Source organism: Diadema antillarum, unplaced genomic scaffold (genome assembly GCF_040938485.1).
Source record: "Diadema antillarum isolate AM-2024a unplaced genomic scaffold, OU_Dant_1.0 scf00000139, whole genome shotgun sequence".
In the NCBI taxonomy this organism is placed as follows: Eukaryota; Metazoa; Echinodermata; class Echinoidea; order Diadematoida; family Diadematidae; genus Diadema; species Diadema antillarum.
Genome location: NW_027271028.1, coordinates 3,007,798 through 3,027,003, shown reverse-complemented (window position 1 = coordinate 3,027,003; position 19,206 = coordinate 3,007,798). Strand labels below are relative to the sequence as shown.

The 19,206-nt window shown below is 36.9% G+C and overlaps 1 protein-coding gene across 1 annotated transcript; it reads right to left on the bottom strand.

Annotated features, from left to right (window-relative positions):
- Nucleotides 1-3,477: 3,477 nt before the first annotated feature.
- On the bottom strand, nucleotides 3,478-19,206 carry LOC139721140 (lysosomal acid glucosylceramidase-like). Its single transcript, XM_071632472.1, has 10 exons — nucleotides 19,201-19,206; nucleotides 17,670-17,823; nucleotides 14,346-14,498; nucleotides 13,786-13,919; nucleotides 12,294-12,466; nucleotides 8,594-8,831; nucleotides 7,862-8,086; nucleotides 6,658-6,821; nucleotides 4,315-4,443; nucleotides 3,478-3,580 (listed from the first exon to the last, which is right to left on the bottom strand). Exons 1-10 carry the CDS (start codon nucleotides 19,204-19,206, stop codon nucleotides 3,478-3,480), a joined length of 1,479 nt encoding a protein of 492 aa, XP_071488573.1.

Genomic DNA, 19,206 nt, shown 5'->3' with positions numbered 1-19,206 from the left:
CATGGCACCAACCTGTATACATGGAGTTTGGGAAGTGACAAAGAACAATAGAGAACAAACAAACAAACAAACAAAAACATTTCAAAGATGTCAACAAATCTGAAGTAAAGTTCTTCCAAGATATTATAAGTGGCTTCTATATGTAGGCCTATACAGCAAAGGTTCTTTAAAGTTCTTGTATATGACACTCACAAGTTCCATTATTATATACTAAAAGGATCTTCAGTACCTTGGTCCTTTGGTATGTGTAATGATAGCCAGACAGCATTCATTTCTCTACTTATCCAGGCCAGGTCAGGGCCTGTGGTGTGGCACAACCAGTTGAGATAAGAATTGTAATTACCCTTACTATACATACAGAATAAGGGCGATGGGTGTGTTAAGACACCCACCTATATACAACAAAAACCTTTTGCCACAATACTATTATATGGACAAATGCAATTTTGTAGAGTGCGGTCTTCGAGAAGCACCTCCCTGCCTTAGCCCCTTGTCCACCAAACGCTGTTCAGCATCACCCGACAAACTTACACCACATCACAGCAAGCACAAGCACGAACGTAAGCACAAGCACAAAGTCTTCATTTCTATCTTGTCTACTGTATGTCATTCTGGATACCTTTCCTGCCAGTTATAACTTGTGCAATAAGTATTTTCGTACACCACAGCTGGATGAGCAATAAAGACGACTGTCGATACCTCTAGTTGTATCTAAACTCTTTGCAGCAAATTGTCCTGGTCAAGTCAGCCGATGTGATGGGCGATAGGAGAACCCGATAATCCGATTCCTACAAAAAGGGTCAGCCTTCAAACTGGAAATCCCTTTCTTGAACTCGCAGGTAGAATATTTCCATCACCTGTAACTGAATTAGCTTGCTGCTCAAGAAATGCATATGTCCGCAGCAATGCATATAAAGCACCTGGTAATAAAGAGTAAGATAAACTGACGAAAAGGAATGCTCTGTAGCTGGAATTCAACGTATTTATCACTAGTTGATCAGCAACAAGCCACACAGGTTTTCGCTTTTACGAAGCCGAGTGCAACGTTGATCGGATTGTACAGGAAGAACCTCGTAATCACACAAATTGCCGAGGCGAAGTACTAGGGTAAAGGCACTCTATCCGCCAACCTTGAGATACGCGCGTATATTATGTGACACAGGGGTTCACACAGTTCGGGGAAACACCGAAAACCATTTGGGGTGTGTGTGTGTGTGTGGGGGGGGGGGGGGGGGGGGGTGGAGGGGAGGGGAGGGGAGGGGAGGGGAGGGGGTTGCTGACAACAGACAGAGAGTAGGCGTCCCTGATCTTACCAGGCAGAGGAAAGATGTGAATACAATGTAAGAAAAGGAAGTAACCGCATGGGTCCCTTTTAATCAGTTTATGTTTATTCGTCACGTACAGTGTGTTGAATGCAGTGAATGTAATATATTTTATAATGAATAATGTTGTAAATGATGTTAATTGTTATTTTTTAAATAGTGATGAATGATTTGAAATTGTAAATACTTTCTTTTTTTAATCAACTATGTATTGTGTGAACAAATGTTGCAATTCAGCCTTTTAGCTGCGAGAACATTTCATTTAATAAACCATACCATATCATACCACAACTACAATATATATATATATATATATATATATATATATATATGTATATATATATATATATGTATATAATCAAATATATATATCTATATATATATATATATATATATATCATATGCTAGGCCTGTTGGTGTTCTATGGGTTCAGGCAAACAACGTTAATATGCGCCATTTTTTTTGTTGTAAAAGAAATAACGACTCAATTTTAGATTTGTTGCAGTTGTTTACCCAAACAACGTTATACACTATAGCTAATATGTGGTAAAACAAATTAATTACTACTACATTAGAATGTCTTTCTTAGTCAAAATAGGTTTAACTTCCAAAGAATATCAATCACCTTTGAAGTAGATCGAGGTACGTATAACGTTTGTAAGTGCTCGTTTAAAGTAAGATTTGAATCAAGGTATAGACTCTCTTTTCTTTTCAATGAGAGGTATACACTGTGGATAGAAATGTTTGTTTTGTGAATGGTTCGAGACTGGGAATTATAGTAGCGTGCATAAAGCAGGTATTGTCTACATTCAAATATCAATGATAACGATAACAATACGGTAATAATAATAAAAAAATGACTGTTGTCAACATTTTAACTGCATCATCAAAATTACCATTGTTAGTCTGTTTAAAGACACTACTGACTTTTCAATCAAGTATGCCAGAAACAAGTCGAAAGTTTGGCTTACATGGAAAACACACATTTCTTATGTTTTGTTGATAAACAATGTGAAAATCTGTTAAAAAAACCAACAACAACAAACAGCACCGCAATGTTTACAAACACACTCCTGCAAACAATTCAGAAAAAGTTCGCACAAGACACGCCCAAAAATGAGACATCATCTAACCAAGAATGCATAAATTCATGAGATGAATGTGAGGCTTGGAATGACAACTTTTATTCTGCCAATTGCAAATGAGCAACTATACAGGCAATAAAATTTGATTATCTTACACCTTCAAGTAGAAAGAATCATGTTCATCATGATATGAAAAAGTTCTCCAATGAAAGAAAGACTGAAGACAAGATTGACGTATACAATGCGCATCGACTAGATTAGGATAAAAACCCATAGTCGGCAGTTCTGGTGAACTCGCTATAGAACGGGGTTTTTAACTATCTGCCAGTGTTTGGAAGGTTGGTTTTTTTTTTGTGTGTGTGGGCGTATCCAAGTAATCTGAAGAAAAATAAAATAAAAATCATAAAAAAATATATGGAATGTTTCTAAGTATTCCTTTCACCGCAAAGTGATGTTGAGGGTATCATGAATCAACACAAATCAACATGCATTTGTATGACATAAAACCTTTAACACTGAGCGCAACACCATTACGCTTGCACTTCAGTTTGTCTTCATATCTTTCTAGTTAACTAACAGTGGTGGGAGGGCAAGCAACAGACAGCAGTAGTAGAGGTAGCACCAGTAGAAAAAGAAACATTAATAACATTTACTGTGACGGTGATTTTCAATGACTACAAGTCGATTTCTTAGGACTTGTTTTATGTGGCTACTAACAAAGCCATGAACATTAAAGTGAACACAGGCAATTACAGGAGGACAAAAGGCTGTATGTCCCCTCAGGAGGATTCAGCAACGAGGATAAAGCAGCGTGCCTAGGGGCACAACTGCTGCTGCCGTGAGACCAGACCATAACCAAGAACCTCGCAATCAGGGGTCCTTGTTCTTAATCACTAAGCCACAACAGCCCCTCCAATCCCAGTTATCAATAACCACAAAATAATAATGATTATCTAACAAGTGAAATACACTAACACTATAAAAGTGAAAGTGCCGGTAACATATGAAAATGATGACAAGCCCCGTTTGAAAACTGAGAATCATGACGTCATGTATAGACGTAAGGGTTTCTATGGCTTCCAAAGGTAAGTCTGAATGGCTCTGGCTGGAATCTGAGCATTGATGTAGCCCACTGCAGGATCGTGAAGGCTGACGGGAAGAGGTACGTCGGCCCTGTAATCAAATCATTCCAAAGACAGAACAAATTTGAAGAATTAAAGAGCACATAGTCAGGAAGAAAATTTATCATTTTTCCACTCATCAGGGTCATTTCCTTGTTTGTTTTTTTACTTGTCAGTAATTTATCTAGAAATGTTTATTGTATGGTAGATTAAGTTCAAGAAATGACATTTTTCCTTTCAAAATACGAATATAGAAGACACATTGGCGCAGTGTAGGAAAAGAGTTTGGCTTGTCAATAACTTGAAAATCAAAGCTCATAGATATTAAAGACATAATCTACCATTTGCAGATGAAACAAAAACCCAGCATTAGTGCTTTAAAATAGTTCTAAAATGTGAGTTAGGGATAGAAACAACCACTGTAAAAATCTGAATCCATGTAATCGATAGTAAGTATTGTTAAATGCACAAAATGAGAATAATAGTTATGATAAAAACGTTTCCAAGCTAAACCATCTACAGTGATGTTTTATTGAGAAACATACTGATATCTCCTTGTATTTTAAACTTTATTGTGAAAATCTTCCATAGTAGGATGTTTTGTGATACAGCAGGCCTACACATAGGCATCAAATGTGATATCTTTAATTTTTTTTTAAATCACTGCTCCCAAAGGTAAATAGGACCTTTAATGTTTTGCTATTATGAAAACACATAAATCAAGTTTAGTTAAAAACATTCAAATGGCTTTTAACTACGAGCTGTTGTTATAATGCTCTGTCTTACGTGTTGAGAATGACGACAGACGTTGAGCCATCTGGCAGGCTGAAGGCGATGCTGTGGAGATTCTTGATGTCAACTCCCTTGCTATTCAATGATAGTCCCACACGCACAGAGCCTGGCACGATAAATTTACTGGAATACAACAATACACACCATGTCATGATGTAATTATGCATGAATATTCTACCAAATTATTCATTCCCTTAATTTTTTTAAATCTATCATTGTTGAAAAACATCTTTTAATATTGGTGATGAAAGCCAGTTTAATGAGGACTACTTTAAATATAGTACATCATGAAAGGTAAACAAATCCATAAGAACTATACAAGAGACATTATCTATCATAACAAACTTTAATATTCAAAGTATCAAAAGTATATTCATAAATTGCTTTCTACACTGCTGGTACTGCTTCAGTATATTCACACTTTGGCCTGATTTGTAGATCATCACTACATAATCAACTTTTCACGAAAATGGAGGAGATTCCTACTTTGAGAAACATCGTTTGTGACCCTGCATCACAAAACCACGAAAAAGAAGTCCTCTTACACAGATTATTAGTTAATGGCATATTCTGAAAGAGCAGACTCTAATCAATACAAATTGACTTATTTTAAAACCTATCTAAACATCGGGAAAATGTACACACTGGAAAAAATGTTAAGGGATCGTACAGTTTTAGTGGAGACCTCACTTCGGGTTTCCAACATCTTTTGGTAAGATAGTGAGAAACCTATTATGAAATATGAAAGAACATGTAATTTCAAGAGGAATTCAATCTTTCTTCGATGAAAATTGTTTTGAAATGGTTTAGATATCCAAAACAGAGCGATCCTAATGAAAGGTGGGACCCACCTTTTATCATGATTGCTTTGTTTTACTTTTTTTTTCAAATGATAGAATTTATCGATTTCTCGGAGCAACATAGTTATACAGAGGATGGATGAAATACATAATTATTACTTCAACACCACATAAAGCCATTTCTTTGGTACAAACAATTTAAACACTTATCTGTGTTTTTTCATGTATGTTTTTTTTTTCTTCAAATATTCAAGTAACTCCTTACTAGCAAAGATACAGTAAAGGGTCGTGCATGTATGTAATGCAAACAAATGGCTGTACCCAACCAAAAATGGTTTGGCAGGGACCTTCGAAAGCAGCTGATTATGACCAGCCCACCTCCGTAGTGCAGAGAAGAGTATTATTCATTAACATAGTTATTCAATTCCATTTCGAAAATAGGACAAAATAACTCTTGGCAGTCCGAAAGCCCGCCGAGGCCCACCCGACATAGCGACGACGAGTGCACAGTGAATAAGTTCCACAGGACCAGTGCAATGTACAGCTGATAAAAGGAAATTCGTAAGTAAAGATTGACTTGATTGACCCGTTTCGCTTTTTTGAGTACTCAGTTAAAATCGGGGCGTGCGACTCTTGTTGGTTTTTTGATGCATGGTAACATTTATGAAGTTTTGCAAATAGACTTTTAAAAAAAGTTAGATCAAACCCACTTAAGGTTTTCTGTGCAGTTGAAGATATGTCAGCAACAAAACTGGAAATCGGCTGTTAATCCTTTAATTTCAAGTGTGGCTGCCAACAGTTCTTAATTTTATTTTGAACAAGAAGAAATCTCTGAAAGTACAAACCTCAAAAATGTAAGTCTCTTTTTATACACCATAGAACTGTGCATGCATCCTTTTAAAGATCCTGGGTCAGGATTAGAATCTGGCTTGATCACTACCAAAACCTTAATCACCTGTTCTAGCTTTTACGATATCTACCTATTTTTTCTTATTTTTTATTTTTTTATTGTATTTTTTTTTTTGGGGGGGGGATCACCAACACAGAAATCTCAAAATCTATGTTCTATCTGAGGGGGAAATATTTTGCCTTTTCCCAGGAAGGAAAGAGCTAACAACCGACATTACTCAACTCGATTCACTGGACTTTTAACCAAAGCTCCTTTACTGCAGAGCAAGCATGCTTCTATATGACTATATAAGCCACCTCGCCATACCTTCCTAGTAAACCAGTAAAACATATCTGAACCATTTACAGTTTTTTTTTTGTGTGTCAAGTGCGTTTTTGTGTGTGTGTGTTTTTTGTTTTTTGTTTTTTGTTTGTTTTTGTTTGTTTGTTTTTTTGTTTTTGTTTTTGTTTTTGTTTTTTTGTTGTTGTTTTGTTTTGTTTTTTTTTGGGGGGGGGTGGCACTTACAGTAGATAACTGTTTTTATTTTGTATGTATATTGTTTGGTTGTTAGTTGTTTGCTCTTTTTTTTTGGGGGGGGGGGGGAGACACGTACAACACACCTGATTATTTGTGATTCTGAAATTTTACCTGAAGTGGCCGAGATGGTAGTACATGGGCTGTTTGTAAAATATGTCATGTGTGGCATCTACAATGATGGGACTGTCAGCATGTCCGTGGACCCAGTTTGGTCCTCCTTGGAGATTCAGTGCCAGGTTCCAATCCACCCAGCCTGTCACCCAGTGATTCATTACCTGAACAGAAAACAAAAAACAACAACAAATGTGGCAATCGACAAGTTGACAAAATACGTGGTAGGAACATCTCCTAACCCTGATGCTGGAAATAACACAGTGTCCCTCGGTGTGAGAAACACAGTGTGAACACAATGTGAACACAGTGTGAAATCTCTTCACACTGTTAAATTCGAGCGTTTTAAAAGTGTGAACACGTTGTGAATCATCAATTCACAGTGTGACACAGAACATACCATGTGAACACTCTGTGAAAACTAAACCACAGTGTGAAATCATCTCCACACTGTTATCTTTTTCACATAGTCGACTATGTGACCACACTGTGAACACACTGTGGGACACTGTGTTCTTTCCAGTACGGAAAGGAGCATCTTTCTTCGTGTACTTGTGCAGGGTTCATAACACTATTGGCTGCTTAGATTAGTTAACTATTATTATGCATATTTCTCGTGTTCCTTCTGATTCCTGCACTGCAGATGGTTTGATCACTATGTACTATGTTATTAAGATACAAAGAAATTCAATAAATGATTGAGTGTATAATGAAATGAGAAAAGACGTTAAGAGGGCAGAACACATCCACGATTTACACAGGTTCTACAATCTCATATCCCCACATTTTTATGTTTAGATTGTATTTTTCGATTTTGCAGTTTTTGTAATCTTGCATTCCTGTTTTCAGCAACATGTTAGTAGATTTCAATAGGCATGGACCAAACGGTTACAGCTCGTTATTCCGAAGGTTCGTTATTCCGACGGCTCTTTAGTCCGGAGATTCGTTATTCCGAAAGTTCATTGTTCTGAATTTCATTTTCGGATTAACGAATCTTCGGAATAACGAAGCTTCGGAATAACGCCACATTCGGTTCCCTGTCCCCCGTCCTCTGTGCCCCATTCTCAAATTCCCAACTCCCGAGCTTTTTCTACTCTACTTTTGCAACATTAATCAGTGAATATTGGGTAAAGCGCCCTCGCATCCCACCTCCCTAGCCATACCAGGGACCTTCCTGGCCATACAGAGCAAGGCTTGCACTCACGTTGATGATGCTCTGGCTGTATCCTTCCCCGCGAGACCAGCTGCCGAAATCCACTCGCCCGTCAGAAAAGGCGGCGCCGTAGCACGCCTCCGAGTAGAGCATGAAGTGGTTGGGAAAGAGGCTGTGGGTTTCCGACAGCTTCAGACCCACGGGGGTGTACCTGTCAAGATACCAGTGAACTGCAATCCCCGAGAGGTACTTCTCTGAATCCTTGTCGCCAAGAATCTGAAAGAAGAGAATGGTATAGAGGGGGAAATTGCGACCCTCTTCATGCGAGCGAAAGTTTTTCACATGATTCAAGCTACTATTCTCAAATCAGTTTTTTGACGTACAAAACTTGTTGAAAATGTTTAATATATTGAGATATGGACCTGACAAGACTCTGCACTTGCAATGTGCATCACGACATAAATAATTTGTATGTCTGATACAATAATCTTGACTCAATAGTCTTGATGTCATATTTCTTCTTCCACAAATACCTCATGGACATGTTCCTCTTGATATGTACCTTTGAAATAATTCTCTGTAATTCTGTAAGTCTGTAATTCTCCTCACGAAAAAATATCTCTCCTTAGTCAGGCTACACTCAACTTATTTGACACACTTCTTGCATAACGATTTCCTCCATATCATTGCAATACAATTATATACTTTGCAATGACATCAGAGATGAAACATAAATCCCCCAAGAAAATTTATTATTCATGGACTTATGGGTGAAATCCTTACAGTCTGGGGCCAGCTGGGTAGTTTGAAGCTCTGGTCATCCATCATCATCAATTTGAGGTCCTGGAACCCAGCAGCCTCCAGGGCTGGCCCCAGGTCCAGCTTGACAAAGTCTCGCTCCATGCAGGCATTGTAATACATGGCCTGGAAGGCGAAGTTTGCAACGATGCCGTCCATCGGTTCGTTCTGGACCGTCAGCCCCCAGAGGGAAACATTCTGCTTTGCATACTCCTGAACGAATCTAGTAAAATGGCAAAAACAATCATAAATTTAATGACAATTAAAAACAATTCATCTAAACCGAGAGTGAATTAGTAAGGGGATAAGAGACAATTAATTCTTTGATGTACACACATACTAATCACAAATTCAACAACATGATACCTACAATAATATGATATTTGATTATCTGCTGTGAAATGGGAGAAAAACTGTCTTTCTTGGTCAATATGGGGGGGGGGGGGGGCATTTCATGAAGCGTTTTGGTCGGATATTTTTCTGACAAACTGTTACAAGCTTCTGAAATCCTTGCATCTGATTGGCTGAGAGCAAATTTGTCCGACAACTTTGTCGGAGAAAATGCACAAAAAAAAAAAACCACCAACCGAACAAAAATAGCTATAATTCAAGCTATTAATGCGCCATTGGTCATCTGAACTGCCCTTTATGCAATTTTCTCGTAGGAATGATATTTCGAGATAATAGCGGTTGAAGTTTACCAATTTTTCAACCGTGATTGCTACAATTTTATGTCTGGCATTTCCAATTATTTTTTTAAATAATCTGACTTAAATTCTTTCTCTAACGTGTCAGGTTTTCGTCGAATCTTATTGTTAGGAATTATGCGAGAAATCGCTAGAGAGCTACATTTGTATGTCTTTTTTGTTTGTTCGGTGTGCGAAGACAGTTGTCATGTAGGGCTACCATGTATGTATACGACAGTTTTGTTGACCGCGCGTACAGTACTTGCAGTCACCGAACCGTCGCAACGGTTCACACGCACACACACACACACACACACACACACACATATATAGGGCTCACATCCGTAAATACAATGGAATATCCCAGACCACTTCACAAATTCGTACCAAAGATACCAAAATAAATGAAGAAAAATTTTAATTAAAAATCAATGATGTAGTTTGGCAAAAAACTGAATAGCTGTAGATATTGAGTATGAATTCCTCTACAAACTGCATTTTGGTTAGAAGATGAAAGCTTTTCTGATTGAATTTGAGGGGACTTTATTTCATTGGGTATACGTGTACGGAAAATAGGTGATTTTTTGAGTGACAAGAACTCGTAGTCTGGCTTTGCGGACCCCTGGACAGAATTTGGGCTGAAGAATCCACCCTGAAAATTTGATGGATGAAAGGGTATATCTCACTTATCCAGGTTAGTGAAGCTGAAACACCTCATTTCTCCCAGCTATTTTACAGAATTTTTTTGAAATTTGCTTTTTAACACACATCCCTATGGGAAAATATTTATGGGTGTGAGCCCTATATATTGACCGCGCACTGTTTACCCTCTTGCGAATCGTCTATCAAAGACAGGAGGGCACATCGCTGCTTTTTAACACGCGCGTATGGCAAGACGTTTTAACATTCAATCCTATTTCTTGATATTAAGAATTCGACTTCTTGACATCAAGAATTCATTTCTTGATATCAAGAAATGAAGAATTCGACTTCTTGATACCAAGAATTCATTTCTTGATATCAAGAATTCATTTCTTGATATCAAGACTTGCCATTGGTTAACAACACAAAATCATTTCTTGATATCAAGAATTCGACTTCTTGATGTCAATAATTCGATTTCTTGATATCAAGAAACCAATTCTTGATATCATTAAGAAGTCGATTTCTTGATATCAAGAATTCATTTCTTGATATCACGAATTCATTTCTTGATATCAAGAAGTCGAATTCTTGATATCAAGAAAAGATTTTGTGTTGTTAACTAATGCCAATTCTTGATATTAAGAAGTCGATTTCTTGATATCAAGAATTCATTTCCTGATATCAAGAATTCGACTTCTTGTTATCAAGAATTCGATATCTTGATATCAAAAAATGAATTCTTGATATCAAAAAGTCGAATTCTTGATATCAAGAAATCGACTTCTTGATATCAAGAATTCAATTCTTGTTATCAAAATCATTAGAGTAATTGATTTCGAGCCCACAAGTTGTGCAGGAATTCACAGTTTATTTCGAGCGGAAATGTTGTGCAGGAATTCATTCCGATATCGAGCTTGAAAGTTGTGCAGGAATTCACAGTTCATTTCGAGCACAAAACTTGTGCAGAAATTCAATCTGATTTCGAGCTCAAAAGTATAACTTCTGAGCTCGAAATCATCACTTGTGTTGTTAACCAATGGCATTTCTTGATATCAAGAAATCAAATTTTTGTTTTCAAGAAATGAATTCTTTGTATCAAGAAGTCGAATTCTTGATATCAAGAAAGTTTAGGATTAAATATTAAAACGGCTTGCCATTATAGGCGCGCCTATGGGGAAATGAACAAAATGAAATGACTAAACTCTATAAAAAGTGATAATTACAAAATATTCCATCAAATTTGAAACTGAAAAATACGATACGCATAACAACGGAATGTCCACAATCAAAACGACTGAAAATCTCAAAATCGAAAATTTCACCGAAAATTGGGGTATACGACGGTTCGGATGACCGCTAATTGCGACGGGTCAAGAAATGCATCTACAAAAGCAAAACACTTACAGATTTGCCATCCCAAGAACACACATTTTATTTTTTTAAAACTTAGTATTTATCGATTTCTTTCAAATCATTCGTGAATCGACCCATTCTGGATGTAACATGAACAAAAACAATGCAAATACAATTCAAAACACAAAAGAAATCCATTTTTCAATTAATACTGCCAAAATCTCTCATCAACATAAATAATTCGATTATGAATCAATCCCATTGATAATTCTTCACGAGAAAATATTGACATATGCCAAGTATATATCCCTTGAATATATTGAATCAACTCATACTCACAAAAGCATACATTATACATCATATACAAATCTAGAATGAAATCATCAAACATCATGAACAAAAATAACAAGGCAAGTGCCATAATGTGTCTCGCCCATTCGCGTATGTCATACTGCATTTTTGTCCCAAACTGACCCACTATTTCATGAGCATGAAATATTGAACATTAATGATTTTTATTTGTTTAATCTAGGACAATTTATGTATAATTATAGCAAAAATAATCTTCCAAATATATTTGAAACAATGTTTCAAAGAAATCAATCCGTTCACAATTATCCAACAAGGCGATCAAATGACTTCCATTTGCCATTTCTGAGAACTTTGTTGGCTCAAAACACATTCATCTACGATGGGCCAAAGTATTGGAATTCACTTCACAACAATATCACAACAGCTCAATCTCTGAACTTCTTCAAGAATAAATTAGAATCCTTTTTATTGAAATCTTACAACATCCAACCGAGTTAGTTTCCCTTTATCGGACGGACGGACGGACGGACCGACGACGGACGGACAGACGACGGACGGACAGACGCCGCAGGCGATCCCCTCACATCCGGTGGGCTCGACAAAAATGAAGCATCATCAAACACACATACACACACAAAACACAAAATACACACACACGCACACACACATACACACACAGTCTGTCTCACCTGACAAAGTACTGAGCCCATGTCTTGAAGTAGTTGCCACCCGGCCGACCAATCAACTGACCCTTGCCATTCATGTGTCCATTGGTCTTCATCCAGCCTGGAGCTGACCAAGGGCTGCCAAACAGTTTGACCGGCCGAGAGGAGAGACCTATAGCTGACTTGATGACAGGAATCTGTTGAATAGGATGGTGGGTTTATAGAACCAAGTTCAACAGGGGTCAATATAGCCAAGTGACCTCTTGAAAGATCATTTTCATGTTATGAAAATGAGAGATGTTGTTTAGTAGTGGGTACATTTCATGCTGCTGAATGTACCTACTTGCTGTATCTTCATCATGTTGCCTAGTATATGCAATCTTAAAGGAGACCTCCGGGTGATTTTCAGATTTTAACATTTTAAGAACTATGAATTAGTTATATCAAGGACAGATGAGTTTCAGAATTTATGATAATTGGGATGAAGAACAAGAATATTTTCAAAGTTTATAACAAATTGCAAGAAACAAGGATGATGACATGGCGGAGTCATCATAAGAATGCACGAGTTGGGGCTCAAGGAAGCCGAACAAAATAAGGCATGCATAGATTATACACAGGTGAACTCGCAAGCAAGCGGTATTGTAATGGAATTGCACTGCTATATTTCTCTTTATGTGAACCTCCTATATCATTGTCCTTGTTCAATGTAATTTGCTTGATAAGGTTTTTCAAAATACTGTTTCTTTCTTTAGTCAAGAGCCACAACAAATTCCATAAAATCTTTACATGGAGCTGTTGAGTTATGTACTACATGACGTGAAACTATACGAAAATCGTCCGGAATGCCCCTTTAACTGTAATGTGCGTTGCTAACCAATAACTGGCGCACATGGAGTGCTTTCTTGACCGACTAGCACAGAATTAATGTCTGGAAACCAATTCTCAATTAATCTAGATTATCTTATCCCCCACATCCTAATCGTGTCACTTTGACCTTCCTATTGGACTGAGGCACACTGCAACACCTAAGCAGGTTTGGTAATTTACAACTAGGTCAAGTTTGGACAAAATGCTAAATGCTAATATGACAAAGACTTGTCAAGTCAAGCTCTTAAGCTTCTGGGCACTTTAAGGGTTTAAGCAGAAATGAAGCTGAAGTTCAGCCTGATCCTGAGACTTATATATGTTGTTGTGGATGTTTTGTTATCTGCGTTGGTTGTCTGGTGTCGAGTTTACAGTTGCAGGTATGTTTCAACCTTATTCGTGAAAATAAAAGGATCATAAATAAAAGAGTTATAATGAGTTTATTTCAGTTGCTGAATCCTTGTGAAGGTTTGGTCAAAACACAGAGATCAAGCTTTGAGTATGATATCCCACGCTTTATTTCGTCCAGTTTGCCTGATAATCTCCCCGGGAAATGTTTCATCAAATAATGATGTTGGACATTATCAAGCGCAGGTTCTACGAAGATATAGGATAAAAGAACGGTGGTTTCAGAGAGGAACTCATCGACCTTGAAGACGAGATCCTCCTTGGCCAGGGAAAAGTTGAGGAGACCAAAATCTCCGGAGTGGTCATCGTAGGAGTATTCGTGGGTGGAGAAGTCGCAGCTTGCCATGGGGATCCGTCCGATGGTGTACTCGATGCCTGTGGAAATGTTTGACGGCAAGAGAATACTATTAGCACAGTCTTGAAAAGTAAAAACACTGTATGATGATGAGGATATTAAATGATAACAGTAAAACAACAACAACAACAACAAACAAAAAGATATTTATGATGACAAAATAGCAATGATGTTAGAAAAATAACAGTAAAATGGAATCAAAAGGGGTCTGAGCTTTCGATCCTATAGAAGAATCTTCATCAGAGGCAAAATGACCAAATAACAGTTATTACATAATGATAATGAGATTATCAGGATAAATCATTACCCCATCATTATAAAAAAAAAACTGCTACTAATGATAATTAATAATCTCTATTATGACGACTATATCACAATATACAACAGTAAGACAAATAATCAATACTATCCCTGCCTACTGCTATCAATAATAACAGAAAGTTCACCATCTTGGGAATAATAGGACTTCAGAAGCAGTTCTTGGGCCCCGGTAGAAAGGTTGCGGATGTTGATGGTTGCTGCATCCGTAAAGGCTCCACCAAACCCCAACACAGACTGGAAGCGAAGACTGGTGTTAACACTGAAGACAGCACCAAAGTCTGGTTTGGATGGGAAGAGAAGTATTAAGGGAAGGAGTATCAATAAACGATGGACTGCAACACAGTTGGATAATCGAGTAGTGCCAGAAAGATCTGACGCAAACAATTTTAAAAATCTGAAGACTCGGGGACTATACATGCTGCATGCACTTTCTGCAACGATCTCCTAATTTGGAGCATTTTGACCCAACCCAAAGTTGATAGTGGGGACGGGCGGTGGGGGGGGGGGGGGGTGGATGGAGCTGGCCTAACTAGAGAAGGGCAGAAACATCCTTTCTTTACTTGATTGGTCAAGACACCTGCCGACTTGTTCTTTTTTATGTGTATTCTGCAATGACAAATCCAGACATTTCCATATTGCTCTGATTCTACAATTCTCTGAGTCAATATTCAGAAATAAACAGAAATATATCTGCACTTGATTGGTTAATTGGTCTAAACATAGTACTGCGTAACAACTTTATAAATCTGAGATTATTCAGTCGAGATGTTTTCATTGCGACTGATTGACAAATTGCACTACATCGACGTCGATGTAGGGCAATTTGTCAATCAGATGCAACTATAGACCCATCTTTTCTCCTTTGTAGGGAGATTCCAGCAACACCTGCTCTTTACTAAGAGGGTTAGAGTGACTCCATACACAATACTCTCAGACTAAAGAAGCTATTTTTGTTTTCTATGTGGTATGCTTTTCAAATAATGGGCCATAGGTTGGCCCACTGGTGGGCCTAGAAGCTCTTCCAAATAAAAAAAAAATGTAATCGATCTAACTGGGCCTCAAAAAACATTGTAGGAGCAAAATGGGTCTCGGGTTAGAAAATAAAAAGCCTGAAAAGCACAGTGGAAGAAGCATAAAGCAGCACGTTTATGATATTTCACAATACCTAAAATCTAATGCTGTTTCTCCTATTGTGTTTGAGAAGCTGAATTACCTGTACAATGTATTCTTAAGCGTCAAACTGTACCATGAAAATTGATGCTCCATTTTCCTGTCTTATCACAAACATGATATAATCAGTGAGAACACCACGGTAGTTGTGTCCCTTTTCCTTTCTACTATCGCTATTGATAGCTACCCTAGAGAAGAGAATTCCTTTATGTATGGTGAAAAAAAGCAAACAAACAAAAAACTGAAACACATTTTGCATGATCACATGTCCTGTATGCTTTGGAGAAAAACACAATGAACTACAGTCAATATTTGCAAAGCAGAACTAGCCCGTGCCTTGTCACTGATTGTGTTGTCAGTCATCAGGTCGACAGGACAGAAACTCACAAAGCCAGCTAAGGATTATCTTAATCTACCCTTACTTTTTAGACACAAAAGACACTATTCAACATTGTGGTAGTTCATTTTGAGAAATTGTCAAACTCTTCTGACTGAGAGGTATATGATAATGTCCAAGTGCATGAACAAACACTCCAGCATACACAAGATTTGCGAATTATGCTGCTGTACCATGAAGAGTAAAATCTACGACCAAATATCACCATGCTAATTTACTGAATGATTTATTTTAACACTATACAGTCAGAGTACCAATATGGTTAATTAGGTCACTCAGAGTCTTTCTCTCTTTGTCAAAACCCTTAGGAAATAATTTTCAACTCTAGATTATTGTCATAGCTTCATGTAATACAGCAGAAACTCTGGTGGATGTAGGGCCATGCAGGTCAGGTTTATCAAATTAACTGGAAACCTTGTTACACAGTTTGTGTTTTGTTGTTGGTCAAACTCTTGTTCACAGTTCTAGACTTTCAAATGGTTATACTAATATGTTATGTCTGTTGTAACTTCTTGATTTTGTTACAGTGGCCACGTAAATCAGCCTCATCATCATACACATTAGTGACCTGGTTACATTGTGTGCAGCGTGTGTGTGTGAAGTAGGAGACAAATATATGTGAGAGATGTAAATCTTGTGCTATCATTACATTATGTTTTGTAAATTTTTTTAAACAAGGAAGACATGCATATATTTTGTGGTCATCAGAAACATCAAGTGTGTATTGTTGCTGGCAAAAGCCTGGATATAGGATTTGCAATATTTGAAAAAGTAATGTCCTCCTCAATGGACCTTCAATGGACATAAACAGAAGCAGTCTAAAATCTATTTCTATTTTCATCTATTTCTATTGTATTTCTTACGATTTGCATGCTTTGTATTACTTTTATTGAATGGAAATAAAAGTACGATTGAAATAAATTCCAAAGAAAAGAAAAGCCAAACGAACGAAACAGCAAGATTTTATGAAATTTGAGAAGAGGTAAAAAAGAAAGTAGTTTAGACCAAGAGTTTCCTTTTGTTTATCTTGATGTCATGAAACATTCACCTAATTTTAACCAAGGAGGTACACTGTACTGGGCGAGTAACCTCATTGGTTTAACTTTAATCTCTTGTGATTGAAGTCAACATGCGAAATGAGGCAAAGTCTGGCGTTTAAATTGATAATCACAAATTACAGTGCATGAAACATATATATAGAAATGGAGGTCTATATACTGCGTTTCCTCACTTGAATCGCACATCATTTCTGTAACAATAACATGGTCTTGTAGTGGTGAAACTTCACACTAAGAGATCACTAGTCATTGTAATCTCTGAACCGGATTCACAGAAAAGTGTACAATTTGAACATGTGCAGACAAAGACCATTGCTGAATTTTCAGTTGCATTTTACTTCTTGAAATTGACTTGTTGCTGCTGAGGTATTTGAAGAACTGCATCGGTCGTAATGAAAACTACAATCGTATGTTATAAACCGTTCGGTCATATTTAAATATACAGGTCAAGTTGTACACAATATATTCTTTTCAACCTAATTACCAAGACATTCATGGAACACTACAGATAATACAATTTAACTATCATTTTTTGCTAAGCTGTTTTCAACTGCTCTTCTGATTAAAACATTAATTCATGTGTAGAGACATCTATAGGTTCAGAGGTCATTGCAGATCAATGCTAACAGCAAACTGGCTTATTGCTCTTGTGCTAATAAATACAACTTAAAGATAAAATTTCAATTGTACAGTGACAAGAAATGTCACAAATATGAATTGTGCTGCTATGCTGATGAATTCATCTGCAATTCAGCATAAACACAAGATTTGTAAAATGATAATTTAACGACTAAGAAAAAAATAACGTGAATTATTTTCTTGACCTGTTACATTGGACTGTTTAGATGTGTTGAAGACTTGCTGGCGTAGACGGTCCGACGCATTGCTAGAGGTGTAGACAACAAACTGGTCTCTTGGAACCGGATTATAGTTGGCAACGGTGTCACAATATGTGGCATTACAGACACATACAAATCCCTGGAAACCAGGAAAGGTTTTGGATACGCATGGCTTTGCTGATGGCGAACCTATAGTTCAACAAAGGATGATATGAAAGATGGTGTAATATGATATGAAAGAGGATGCTCTCTAAAGAGGAAAACCACCTCAAAAAATAAACAAACTCTAAAAGAAAGAGAAAAAGAAATCCCTACAGAACGTTGCAATTCTGACAAAATTGGATGAGAAATAACGGAGATATGGCATTTTGAAATTTCAGTTTTTTTCGGAAAACATATCTAGCTTGACCAGTCCTCTGAATGTATTAATATGAGCTACCGTAGTTGATGACGTCATGCCCTCACAATTATTTTCGTGTATGTTATCTATGAAATGCGGAAAAATTTTACATTTAGCTATTACAGGTAAAAAGCATATTCCGATACCAAAATATATATTAGAGTTAACATTTCTTCTTTTTTTTGGGTGGCTTTAAGACAAGTTTTACGTTTATACAGCTGAAATATAATATTTTTGTCGTTTCTGTAGATAAAATGAGTACTCTCTAAAAAAAATCGAGTGAGAATTGTCACTCTAAAAAGAGTGAATACAAAAAAGAGTGAATTTCGAGTGAAATTGGAGTGAATTTTGAGTGAAAATGCTCATTTTCACTCATTTTGGAGTGACGTCAGGGATCACTCCAAAATCTTCGAGTGATCCCTGACGTCACTCCAAAATGAGTGAAAATGAGCATTTTCACTCAAAATTCACTCCAATTTCACTCGAAATTCACTCTTTTTTGTATTCACTCTTTTTAGAGTGAAAATTTTCACTCGATTTTTTTTTAGAGAGTAAGAAATTGTGAGAGGGATGACTTCATCTACTTGCTGATTTGAAAATCCGGAAAGTCTGGTCAAGAAGTGTTTTCCGAAAATTTTTGAAATTTAAAAATGTCATAACTTCTTTATTTCTCATCCGATTTTGATCATTTTTTCACCGTTCAGCAAGGAATATTTTTCTCTTACGAAATCGATTCAATTTTGGAGTAAATTTCTTCTTTAACTTGATTCCCTGTGTTCACCCTACCAGTGGCGGATCCAAGGGGGAAGAGCGCACCTGGCTCGCTCCCCTTTAATTTTATTTTTGATAATACATAATATATAATATATAACATACATATATATATATATATATATATATGATATACATATATATATATATATATATATATATATATATATATATATATATTTACAGAATTATAACGAGTTATAAATATAAAAAGTATACCTAAAGTCTGCATGAAATCGCACGATGACCAACACATATATATACATATATCCCTACCACACTTGGGCTTGGTCGCTACACGTTCTCTCGCTTTGCGCCTCCCCCTTTTAGAATCCCCTGCCTTACCTCCAT